Source organism: Zingiber officinale, chromosome 10B, assembly GCF_018446385.1.
Source record: "Zingiber officinale cultivar Zhangliang chromosome 10B, Zo_v1.1, whole genome shotgun sequence".
NCBI classification, from domain to species: Eukaryota; Viridiplantae; Streptophyta; class Magnoliopsida; order Zingiberales; family Zingiberaceae; genus Zingiber; species Zingiber officinale.
In genome coordinates, this window is record NC_056005.1 from 64,759,291 (window position 1) to 64,772,130 (window position 12,840).

The 12,840-nt window shown below is 37.2% G+C and overlaps 1 protein-coding gene across 1 annotated transcript in view; it reads right to left on the reverse strand.

The window, feature by feature from the left end:
* Window positions 1-3,375: 3,375 nt before the first annotated feature.
* The window catches only part of LOC122029738 (L-arabinokinase-like), a 53,039-nt gene continuing 43,574 nt past the window's right edge, over window positions 3,376-12,840 (reverse strand). The window contains exon 24 of the mRNA XM_042588854.1: window positions 3,376-3,751. Within this exon, the coding sequence (XP_042444788.1) occupies window positions 3,617-3,751 (135 nt within the window). The 3' untranslated portion in view covers window positions 3,376-3,616. The remainder of the gene's footprint in view (window positions 3,752-12,840) is intronic.

Genomic DNA, 12,840 nt, shown 5'->3' on the forward strand with positions numbered 1-12,840 from the left:
CAATTTTACTTGGTTCGGAGCTTGTGTCGACTCCTACTCCAAGGCCCGCACACGAGGGTGCTTTCGATGGGCAATTCACTAGCAATTCGATAACTATTACAAACTAATACAAGAATGCTAATGAAAAACAAAGTAAAGCTATACCGACAGAAGAAGAGATTAAAAGAACAGCGTTGTCGGAACTTCGCAGCGTTGCAGGAGTGTAGGAAAGCATATTCTGAGTTGTTGTTGAAGCTCTGTCTCTGCCCCTTCTTTTATATGAAGCTCGGGGCGTCCCGGATCCCTTCCGGGTGCCCTGGTGAGAAGTGGCAGGTCCAACTAGTGAGCTCCACGTGGCGACGCCGCGTTTGGATAAATTTTGCCTCCCGGGCGCCCGGACTACCTTTTTCCAAGGAGCACCTTTCCTGCAAAACAAGGTTATTCCGAGACAAATATATAAATTATAACCTGCAAAACAGAGTGTTAGTTCAGTTTATAGTTTAGCAAAAGGAGTATGACTTAGATTCTGTCTTTACGAGACCAGAATCTAGTCACGATCTCGACTTAGATATCTGAAATGGATCTAAGTCGGATCGACGCCTAATGTTCCCTTCCCGGGAACGCGTCCTCACAGTCACTCCCTTCCAGTGACTTACCTTTACTCACCTGCCAGACGTCCGGTCAGCCCTTCGACCTGTCTAGACTTCTCGCCAAGCGTCCGGTCAGCCCGTCGACCCGCCTGGACTTCTCGCCAGCTATTCGGTCAGCTCGTCGACCTAGCTGGACTTCTCGCCAAACGTCTGGTTAGCCCGTCGACCCGCTTGGACTTCCTGCCAGCTATTCGGTCAGCCCGTCGACCTAGCTGGACTTCTCTGCACACTCGATCAGAGTGTTAGATCACGACAAACCTAACTTAACCTGATTTGTCATTCATCAAAATCTGAATTACACCGTTAGTGCTAACCGCACCAACAGGAGACCGTGTAGCCCGAGAGTCGGGGGCCAAAGGACAGGAGGTCTGAGAGTCAAGGATCGTGAGACTAAGGAGCTGGGAGGCTGGGTGGCCCGAGAGTCGGGGTCCGTTAGGCCTGAGAGGCTGGAAAGTTGAGGATCGGGAGACTAAGGAGTCAGGAAACCCTAAACTTTCTTATGTTGAAATTACCTCAGTAGTTTTTACCCCTTCTCTTTTACCTATGCAGTGCCTACTGATTATTCCGAGATCAGTATCGTTTGTGAAAATTGACATCTACTGTGGAGGCAAACTCTACTGCATCATTTTGGTGTCATCTATAAAAAGAAAAACTTCACTACTGACTTCTGGTGCATAGGCGGATTTCCACCGCATCGAATATCATTCCTATTATTCGTGTAATATTTGATAATAAATGTAAAATCATGATTTGAATATTTGTGTGTATTAGGGATTTGAATATATTCGTGTAAAAAAACTTCACTACTGACTCTTAGGGATTCTACTTTTAGTCTTCTTTTAAAAAATCAAAAACATATATTAATATTTAAAGGTAAATGGAATTGTTAAAAATTATTAATGTGGTGTAAGGGTATTTATATAATAGAACAAAGACCAATAATGTTACTTTGTACAAAACTATAATTTACTTAAAATATGACTTTACCCTATAAAGAACCTTATCACTGATATTTATAAATCTTATCATTTTAGACATTTAGAAAGTACAAAAAATCTAACTTTTCATCAAAACAGCTTCGATGCCACAGGATCAGTTGAGACTCACGATATAAATAATTAAATATTGATCTATAAATATTTTAAAGCAACATCAATGATATAATTTACATTTAAAAAGTTGATTTGCATTTATAATTTTTAAAATTATTTTAGAGATTCTTGGCATTTTAGAAATTAATTAAGGAAACTTGTTCCAACAATATAGATTTTTTTTCAAGATCCCATAAATTATGAATACTAAAAAATAGATTCAATAATTTTAAATTTAATGAATTTTATATTTTAAAGTCGTTCGACATTTTTTTAATTAATTTTCAAGGTTACTATTTGTGTAACCTCAATAAGTTACACTCACGAATTTTATCTAATATACCTAAAATTTATTTATTATATTTTAACCTGCTCTCTTGTAAAAACTAAACTTAGTTACACAAAAATAACTCAATTTACATTCAGTTTATAATACACTGGTACTCTTATATGAACAAAACAAAAAGTCAAGGAAACACAATACAATGCATCTTGTTAATGGCTGTGGCTGCTGCTACTTGGAGAAGGCCAACATCACTGGGGGAGAGGCTTGGCTGCTGCTTCTTGTTAATGTGGGATGACTCAGAGAAGGTCAACATCACTGGGGGAAGCAGACAGGCTTAGTTAGACACAGTTTGTGATTGGATGTATAGATCACATTGATAGCAGACATTAACTTTGCCTGGCAAATGCACAGGGAAAGGTGGTTAGTGGGCAAGTGAATCATGATGGATGGATGGATGGATGGATGGATGGCAATGTCTATCCAAAATGAGTCTCAGGGACAATCTATTCCTCCTTTTGATAGCCTTTCAGTGGATTAGGATCCACAAAAGCAAATAAGATATGCCACTGCAATGGTATGTGGGGTGCCCTTTAATCTCAAATGGCCCACGGGACTTGATGACCGATTCGATCAGAAAAGTCAAGAAATATAATGAAAGCTATTGAATTGCTTTTTCTATGACTGCTAGTACTCTTGCGATCAATTGTGTCATTATGGCTCTGGTTCAATTCAAACCTGTTATTGTAACTTTGGGTTGCTGGTAATTGAGAGAATCCTGGGAGCTACCCAGATTTGACACCAATATGAGATGTGCACTTTAGCACCACAGCCCTTCAGTGCATGAATTGGTTGTAGTGCCACCATGAATTGGTTGTAGTGAATCAATTCTGGTGGGTCGATGTAACTGTAGTGGTCCATTTCATATTCAATTCCTGTGACATGACAACATTTTGAGATAGACGAGACTTTTTTTATATAATTTATATATCTAGTTCTTTTAACCCGATTAATCTTGAATAGTCTGAGCCCATAAAAACTTTTCACCGACCAGTAGAGATCAGACTTTTCAATACAATGTTGTGGTACAGAAAACTTTCCGTGTAGGGCTGGTCCATTTCATATTCAGTTCCTGTGACATGACAACATTTTGAGTGAGATTAAATCTTTCAATACAATGCTGGGCGGAGGAAACTTGCCACGTAGGGAAGAAATGTGATGAATGTTCGATATCATTTGGCAGAGGAAGAACATTGCTTGAAGCAATTTTGGCCTTTTTTTTTTCTTTGTTCCAACTATTAGATGATCTAATGTTATTATTTTTGTCAAGTTGACTCTGTATTTGTCTGGAACCTATTACATCAAAATAGGCTGACATGAATCAAGGATGCAACATTTATTTGAGATGGAGCTAAACAATAACAATTGAGTAGCAACTGTAAACACAAACTCAAAGATTTTCAAAGATCGTCACACTTATCCAACATAAATTTTTACAAGGGCAATGATTTCAATTGTGATGGCGGTCAGCGAGTTTCATATATAATTGTTTGTGCTACTCTTGGGACCAAATTATTAACTGAGCTAATATTTCAATTGCAAGTATGTGTGACTTAGTTCCTTGGAGAGGCGTCTGTCAAGGATTGCCGCATGCGTATTCTTAGATAACCAAATTTTCCAGCACCCGGTGATGAGCCTTCAAAAATGTAGGGCAAGTAGCCAGTTGCAGATTTATACCTTTGCTGAATCTGAAATTATCAAACATCTTTAATCAGTTACCAAGAATTGCAGCAATTGGCATCCAAGAGGATGAAGAGGATAAACGCAATAATAAACAATCCATAACACGATAGAAAAGAGATGGAAGATTGACATCAAATGATAATGTTAAAGATTGCAAAGTAGAAAAGACAAATATTTCAATGTAGCAGTGGGATGATATTGGAGCCCATGAAATTTAAGTTCATGTACATGATAGTTATTTGCCCAGAACTTGTGTTGTACCAAACAGGTATGTCCTAATCTTCCACTTCATCATCATGGGCTCGAGATGCTTAATCCTATGCCAATGGAACTTCATTTATTAAGCCGTATAGATCCCCTAATGAACCTTCCCTCACCATCATTATTGTCCTCAAACAAACCATGTCCCAACTATTTGACAGCAAATACATAATTCTTAGTACTCCATTGAACTCTATGATTATATCAATGGCGACGACCTAGTCTTGAAACAAATAATAATTAGAAAATTTCTAAAATCTTCCAGTTGGCTTAAAGCTATCATCTAGACTTGGGATCTACATTAGTATGTCATGGATAAACTACAATTTTTCTCGTACAACAACCAAACCTTTAAATGAAGTTATATAGATTTTCCTATGTCATTGGAATCGATCCCCTACTATATCATCATTTATACTTAAATGAATTTTATCATGTTTTATCGATGCTAAGTCTTTTTATCTCCCTTTTTCTCAATTAATGTGCATATTTTTCATGATCTCAACTCGCCTAACTAGGATATTTATTGGTACCTAAATACATGCTCATACATCTTTAAATGCATCTCTTAAATTTTTCCCTAAAAATATACGCAATCTCATCTGTCTCCCTAATATTCTCATTTTCTATTCTATTCATCCTTGTATGTCCACACATCCACTTTAATATCTTTATATCTGTGACTTTTATCTTTCGCTCATGTGATCAATTTATAGCTTAGCATTCAGCTCTATATAATATTACACATCTAATTGTCGTTCTATAAGACTTCTTTTTAAATTTTCGAGGTACCGTACAATCACAAAGAATACCTAACGCCCTCCATTTTACTCGTCATACTTGTATCCAATATAAAAAATATCCATCGACTCCTCCATTCTTTTGCAAAAATAAACCTAGATACTTAAAGCTCTTAGTTACAAGTAACGCCTATTTTAACAATTACATTGTTACATCCACTATTACTAAATTTAAATTTCATATATTTTGTCTTTAATCTATTAAATCTAAAACCGTTTACTTCAAGTGAATTCTATTAAAATTTGAGCATAACATTTACTCCTACGCATGTCTCATCAATCAAAATAATGTCGTCTACAAACAATATGCATTTGGTAATACAACTTAGATATATTAGTGAGTTCATCCATAACTAATATAAAAATATTAGATTTACAATTGATCCTTGATATAACCCAATCTTTATAGGAAACACTTTGATTAACAATTACATTGTTGCATTCACTACTACTAAATTTAAATTTCATATATTTTGTTTGTACTTTATTAAACCTAAAACCTTTTTCTTCAAGTGAATTCTATCAAGATTCGAGCTTAATATTTACACCTACACGTCTCATCAACCAAAATAATATCGTCTGCAAACAACATGCATTTGGTAACACAACCTGGATATATCTAGTGAATTCATCCATGACTAATGTAAAAAGATTAGATTTAGAATTGATCCTTGATATAACCTTATTTTTATAGGAAACACTTTAATTAATTCGCCTAAAGTTTCATCCATGTCCAATGAGTTCGCTCTTGTCATTAAATTCTCATGCATATCCTTAGTTATTTCAATATATACTATACTAACATCTTTATTTTCTATAATTCTCTACATAATTTTCCTCGAGACTTTGGCATAAGTTTTTTTGAGGATAGTGAATACCATGTGCTAGTCTTGGTTCTTTTCTTGATATTTTTCAATCAGTTGTCTTAGATGTAAAGTCTGTCATCATCAACCTTTCATCTAAGTTGATTTTAAATCACCTTAGTTCCTTAATCATTTTTGTACTACTCTTTATCAAAGTTTCATGGTATGGCTTATTAACTTAATGTTGGGCGTTATACTTGGCAGACGAAAGGGTTCGTCCCTTTCGCTGCCGCAAACGGCAGTTTGCTGGAAACGCCAAGGAGACGAAGGGGCGTCCTTTCCCCTTCGTCTTCCTCAGCCTTCTTATAAAATGCGTCCAAGGCAATCAGAGAGGGCAGAGGTTGATGCGAAGGTAATCAGCGAGTAAAGGCGTGAGGTGATCAGTGAGCAAAGAGAGAACGGCTAGGGACGGGATTTGGTTTGTGGAAGAGTCCGAGAAGGTTCCGTGTGGTGATCTTCTCGGCGACTGCAGCAGCGACGTCTCCGACGGTTCATCGGCGACTTCACCGACCGGCGTCTTCGATTGCGGTTCTTCGGGAGATCAGTGTGAGTGTTTATGGTTTCCGCATTATTATTTTAATTACTTCGTTTAAGTTTTCATGCTCTCAAAACTACCAACAATGGTATCAGAGCATGCTTAGATTTGAAAGCATAAAAATCGACGCGAAAAAAACTCGCGTTTTTCTTCTTCTGTCGCGAAGAAGATAATGAACAGTGTGTATTTTGTTTGTTTTAATCGATTGTTCAATCAATTCAAATATTTGAATCGATTGATAAAGAATTGAATTGATTCAATTGGTGGCATAGTGCCTTGCTGAATCGATTCATGAATCGATTGAGAAAAAAAAATTGCTCACAGAATCGATTATGCAATCGATTGAAGAGAAATTAAAATCATGAACAGTGTTTTTAATGAAGCACTGTGAAAAAAAAAACATGCATAAATTTAAATTTTTTCTTTCTTCTTCACAACATGAACAGTAGGTAAATTTAATTAAATATTTTTATTAATTAATTAAATATATATAGGAATGTATTATTAATTAATAAATAAATATTTAATTAAATTATGGTTCAATTTACCGAAAATAGAACCCTACCAACTTGATCGATCAAACCCCGGTCTGATTTAAATTATTAGTTAATTTAAGCAGACCAATTTGATTCAATAATATCTAAAGCTGGTTCAAATTATTTGTTGGTTTAACCAGCTCAGTTTATTATTGAATTAATAAGGGTGATCTTAACTAAAGAAGTTGGGTATTCTTGATTCCATAAGTTGGTCTGATCGAATATGACCGGATTAGTTCCGTTGTGTCAAAATTTGATCAGAAACATTGGATTTGTTCTAATGAGTCAGGCTTAATCCAATGGGCAATTGGACGAGTCAAACGAACCTGAGTTGATTAATAAGTCTGTGATTGACTCAAATGGGCTTAAATAAGAACAGAACATAGGTCCAATTAGATTAGTTCTAATGAGGACAATAGACTAAGTTTAACATCCAGACTCCTGATTGACCGGTCTAATGGGTCAGTCGACTTAAACTCCTGAAAATCGAGAAGATTTATTTTTCTTGATTTATAATGATGGTATGCCTGTATAAATTGAATTAAACTGGTTTTGTACTGGTTAGTCGGTTTTGTACTGACTTATTTAAATTCAATTTTTCAGATGGCACGGACGATTACCACATTGACTCGTCGCGAAGTGTGGCGAAACCAGCTCCGAGAGGAGATTCAGGAGATAGAGTATAAGTCTGCTTATGGAGTTGACGAACATGTTAGACGGCTGGATAGACTATTTTGGAAACTTGAGCAAGAAGAGTTTTCAGTCCTGGACAGTTATAGGATCTGGGCATTGATGCATTCATTGCCAGAGTATCCCAGGATAATAGCAGACTATGTATGGGGGCGTCATCAAGGGCGTGTCACATATTCAGTACTATGTGAGGAACTACTTCACCATATGGGTGAAGAAGAGCCTGAAGAGTCTGAAGAGGACCAGGAGATGCTCGAGGAAGATCCAGAAATGGATCTAATGGAGAATCCTGAAGCTACCCCATCTGAGATTATCCCAAATGAGTCCAGGTTAATAGGGATAGTGTTGGCTGCTATACTAGTGTTTGTCCTAGTGGGAGCAGTGCTGGCCTATCTAGTTTATTAGTGTTCTGTTTGCTGTCGTTATGTACGAGCAGTGTTAGCTCATCTAGTGTTTGAGTCATGTAATAATTTCTGTTGTTTTGTACGAACAGAATTATATAATAAAAGTTAAGTTATATGTTAACTAACTTGGAAATGATTAGTTCATTTCATGATATGATTAGTTCATATAAATATGATTCGTTCATATAAAATGATTTGATCATTAGTTGGGATATGTGTAATATAAATGATCAGTGTTGATTCGATTAGAATATACAAATGATGAGTGGAAACAATGTTATCACTTGATTTTGTAAACTAACTCTAATTTACACTGAGTCAATAAATAGTTGCACATATATGAATTACACTGAAATAATAAATAATTTGTTTATTTATGTAGATCATGGCAACTAAAACCATCATAGCTGAACTCAATAAGGGTGAGAAATTATATGGGGATAACTACAAAATCTGGCATCTCAAGATACAATATGTTCTTGAGGAACAAGAAGTTCTGGAGGTCGTAAACCAAATCATGGAGGAACCGTTGAGGTTCCACAAGACAAACACGTGACCTTGATGCCTATAAGGCATGGAAAAGGAAGGACTCCGTTGCTAAGGGTATATTGATTAGTTCAACGGTGGATGACCGGTATTCGAGTATACGAGTCATTACATCACTCGTCTGCCAGGTAGCCCAGAGAGAAGTACATGGAGTCATCGAGTAAGTCTCCGTCTAACTATCAAGTTTAATAGTGAAGCGCTCGAATGTTACCACGGCCCAACATCTCGGGAGACGGGTAACACGATTCGAGAGTCAAGACCGCAGTTATACGTTGACGACGAACAAAGTTCAGCGGCTATCCGCTCCTTCCCGATTCTTCGAAACGATGAAAGTAACCCGACCCATAGTGGAGAGTATCAAGACTTCATCGATGTCTCACGCCATGTGGAACTTGAGGCGGAGAGGATTGAATGCAAGGATTTCTAGTCAAGCTTTTGTAGTCAAGGTTCTGGTTCCAAGAATAAGAACAAGTGGTTCAAGAAAGGAAAGGGAAAAGGAAAGGAGGTTAATGCTGTTGCTGCCAAATCAAGAAGAAAGGAAAGAAAATGGACAAAACCTAGGAGCAAGTTGACCTACTTAATTGTGGCAAGAAGGGCCATTTTGCTCGGGATATCTTGAGCCTAAAAAGGTAAATCCATTTCTCTTCTTTCCACGAGCAATATGTTACAAGTACAATGTTGTTAGCTGATTCGTATCCTTTGTGGTTTGTAGATTCAAGAGCAACGAACCACGTAGCTCGATCGAGCTACATATGTGGAGTACCGTCGGGTACCAGCCGGCAACAAATGGATATATGTAGGAAACAATGCAAGAATGAAGTCAAGGCACTTGCAAGTTCAACCTACGTGGTGGAGGCACCTTGTTTCTACATGATGTCCTGTACGCTCCTGAGATTCGACGGAATCTGGTTTCCGTTATTTGTCTTCTTGATTTAGGTTACAATGTAAATTTTTATAGCCGTTGTGTGGAACTTCGAATTAACTCTGTGTTAATTAGATATGGTTATGTAACAAATGGTTTTATGGTTCTTGATGTAGAACCAAATAATAATAGTTGTTTTTCAAACATTGCTCTTACTAGTAATGCTGATGTTATTGATGAAATTTGGCATGCTAGATTGGGAAATATAGGACAAGAACGAATGAATAGATTAGCTAAGGAGGGCCTATTAGGCACTCATGCTAAGATTAACTTGTCTATATGTGAGCATTGTCTTGCTGGAAATTCCAGGCGACTAGGAAACCATTTGGTAAGGCTATTAGGGCTGATTCACCATTGCAATTAATTCATTCGGATATTTGTGGTCCAAAGGTAGAACTAGGAAATAAGGTTATTTCATTACATTTTCGACCTGCCTCACCGTAGTTAGGACTTTCCTGCAAACTCATTCACATTTATCAGATAACAAAACACATTAACTTTGAATCCTTTGCCATTATCAAAACTTGGGTTCGATCGTCGGATGCTTCCCACACCAAAAATTATTAGATAGCTAACTATCCCTGTAACTCCACAGAAAAATAGGGTTGCTGAAAGAAGACATAGGACTCTTCTTGAAATGGTTAGGTTTATGATGGCGCAAGCTAATTTGCCAATCTCCTATTGGGGAGATGCATTATTAGCTGTAGCCTATATACTTAACAAAGTTCCTTTAAAGTTAGTTCTATCTACCCTACGTGAATGTTGGATAAGCAGAAAGTTAGATTTGAGTAATCTGAGACCTTGGGGGTCAGCTGCCTATATTCATGATAAGACTCATGAATATAAAAAATTAAGATCCAGAGGTAAGAAGTGTATCTTTATAAGGTATCCTAAGACTTCTAAGGGTTATATCTTCATTGGTGAGCGACAAGATGGAACCATCTCTGAAATAGAGTCAAGAGATGCTACATTTTTTGAAACTGAATTCCCAACACGAGGTGAAGTTGATAAGACTATTCCTCTATGTGAGGTAGAGGAGGAGGATAATGATCCTTTATCAACAAATCAGAGATGCCTGAATCTAGTCAACCGAGTGGGAGTAATTTGTCACCGAACGAGTTAGTTTCTCAACAGTCTAACCTTCAAGAAGTAGTCGCCGATTATTCCTGGAAGAAGGTTTGATATTGAGAATGAGGCATTAATGGTTCTCCCAGTTGACGATGAGGAACCTCGAATAGTTGAGGAAGCTATGAGCAGCTCAGTTAGAAAAGAATGGAAAGTTGCAATGGATGAAGAAATGGAGTCAATGAGAAAGAATCAAGTTTGGGATTTAGTCGATCTTCCTCCGGACCGAAGGGCTATTGGGAATAAGTGGATTCTCAAAGTAAAGAGGAAAACAGATGGATCGATTAATCGATACAAAGCTCGATTAGTTGCAAAAGGATATACCCAAATGGAGGGTATTGACTTTGAAGAGACATTCTCCCCAGTTGTAAAGTTTGTGTCAATACGTGTCATCCTAGCTATAGTAGCACACTATGACATGGAATTACATCAGATGGATGTAAAAACGGCTTTCCTTAATGGTAATCTTGACGAAGAAATCTATATGGTACAACCAGAAGGTTATGTTGCTGAAGGCCAAGAGAAAAGAGTATGTAGACTTCGGAAGTCTATATATGGGCTAAAGCAAGCGTCAAGACAATGGAACATAAGATTTAATGAAGTAATATTATCTTATGGTTTCGAAAAGATCAATGAGGATCATTGTGTTTACCTAAGGAAGGAAAAAGGAAAGCTTGTCATTTTATCTTTATATGTTGATGATATGCTAATAGCTGGAAGTGACATAAAGTGTGTGATAGAAGTCAAAAGTTGGCTTTCATCACAATTTGACATAATAGATATGGGAGAAGCAGAGTACATCTTAGGAGTGAAGATCGTTAGAGACCGATCAAAGAGGTTTTTGGATTTGTCTCAAGAAGCTTATATCACTAAGATGCTACAACACTTCAATATGTCATATTGCAACATTGAACAGACGCCTATTGCGAAAGGTACTGTCTTGAGCAAAAGTATGTATCCAAAGACTCCTGAGGAAATAGCCGAAATGAAGAAGAAACCATATGCCAGTGCTATTGGTAGTTTGATGTACACTATGTTGTGTACTCGTCCTGATATAAGCTATGCTGTTGGCTTAGTTAGTCGTTTCCAGTCAAACCCAGGATCGAGACACTGGAAAACGGTGAAGAGGATATTCAGATATCTTAAAGGAACAACTGATTATTGCCTCTGTTTCCAAGGATCAGATATGAGCCTAAGTGGCTACTCAGATGCAGATTGGGCAGGGGACTTTGATGATAGAAAATCCACATCTGGCTATGTCTTCTTGCTGAATGATGGCGCCATCTCATGGAACAGCAAGAAGCAGGCTTGTGTAACCTTAGCGGCTGTGCAAGAGGCCGTCTGGCTAAAAGGTTCCTCAAGCATCTGAGGATAGTGGGAGTCCTGTTACTGTGTACTGTGACAGTCAAGCTGCGATAGCTTTTTCCAAGGATCCCAAATATCACAGCAAAGGTAAGCATATAGAAATTAAGTATAATTTTGTAAGGGATATTGTTGACAAAAAAAAGATTATTCTTGAGTACATCCCTACATAAATACGTTGCTGATCCTTTTACTAAGTCATTGACTAAAGAGTCATTTTATGGGCATATGAAGTCTTTGGGACTTCGAAGAATGTAACTAATTGTAAAGACATTTTGATAAATAAAATGCCATGATTTATTCAGTGTATATGTCTTTGTTACATTCGAATAAAAGTCTCGATAAGCATGTTGGCAGATTGGGATTGGTCCACTCACACGGACAATCATCTCTATTTGTTAAGTACGAATAGAGGTAAGACCGTTGCTTATGAGACATACCCATAAGTTAAGGTCGCCTTGATATTTGTGTCAAGATGAGATCATTTGTGTAATGATTGGAGTAAACGCACCCACCATTTACTGAAGCTGTTTAAAGGTTGAATTCAGGATTAAACATTAGGAATGTCTAGATCGAAATTGTACGATGTTAAAATTGGGGAAAACACGCGCTCTTTTGGTAAAGAGAATAACATCGTAGCATGTGATTCATACCACATGTGCTTTGGCGACAAGAAGGGTTGTAGGAGAATGGATCCCTGCTTCTCTACTATGTGAGACCCTTGAGATTATAAGTTAATCTCGATTTTACCCTAAGTGACTATTTAGCTGTCTACTTGAAGTTCTGATCAGTGTCTGCTACTTTAGCATGTTTCCTATTGGCTATGGATGATTCGGTCTATGGAGCATAACTAGGAAAGTAACTGATTAGAGTGAATGGATTCTAGCTAAAAAGGAAGATTAAGATTGATTTACATCTACGACATTTATTCACTGGTACCGGTTACATTTTTAGTTCAGTACATAAAATGTAATTGTGAATAATTTGTTTGATTGGAGGTGTTGAACATGCTCTTGACATATGGTCAATATGAGGGATTAGAGATGTTCA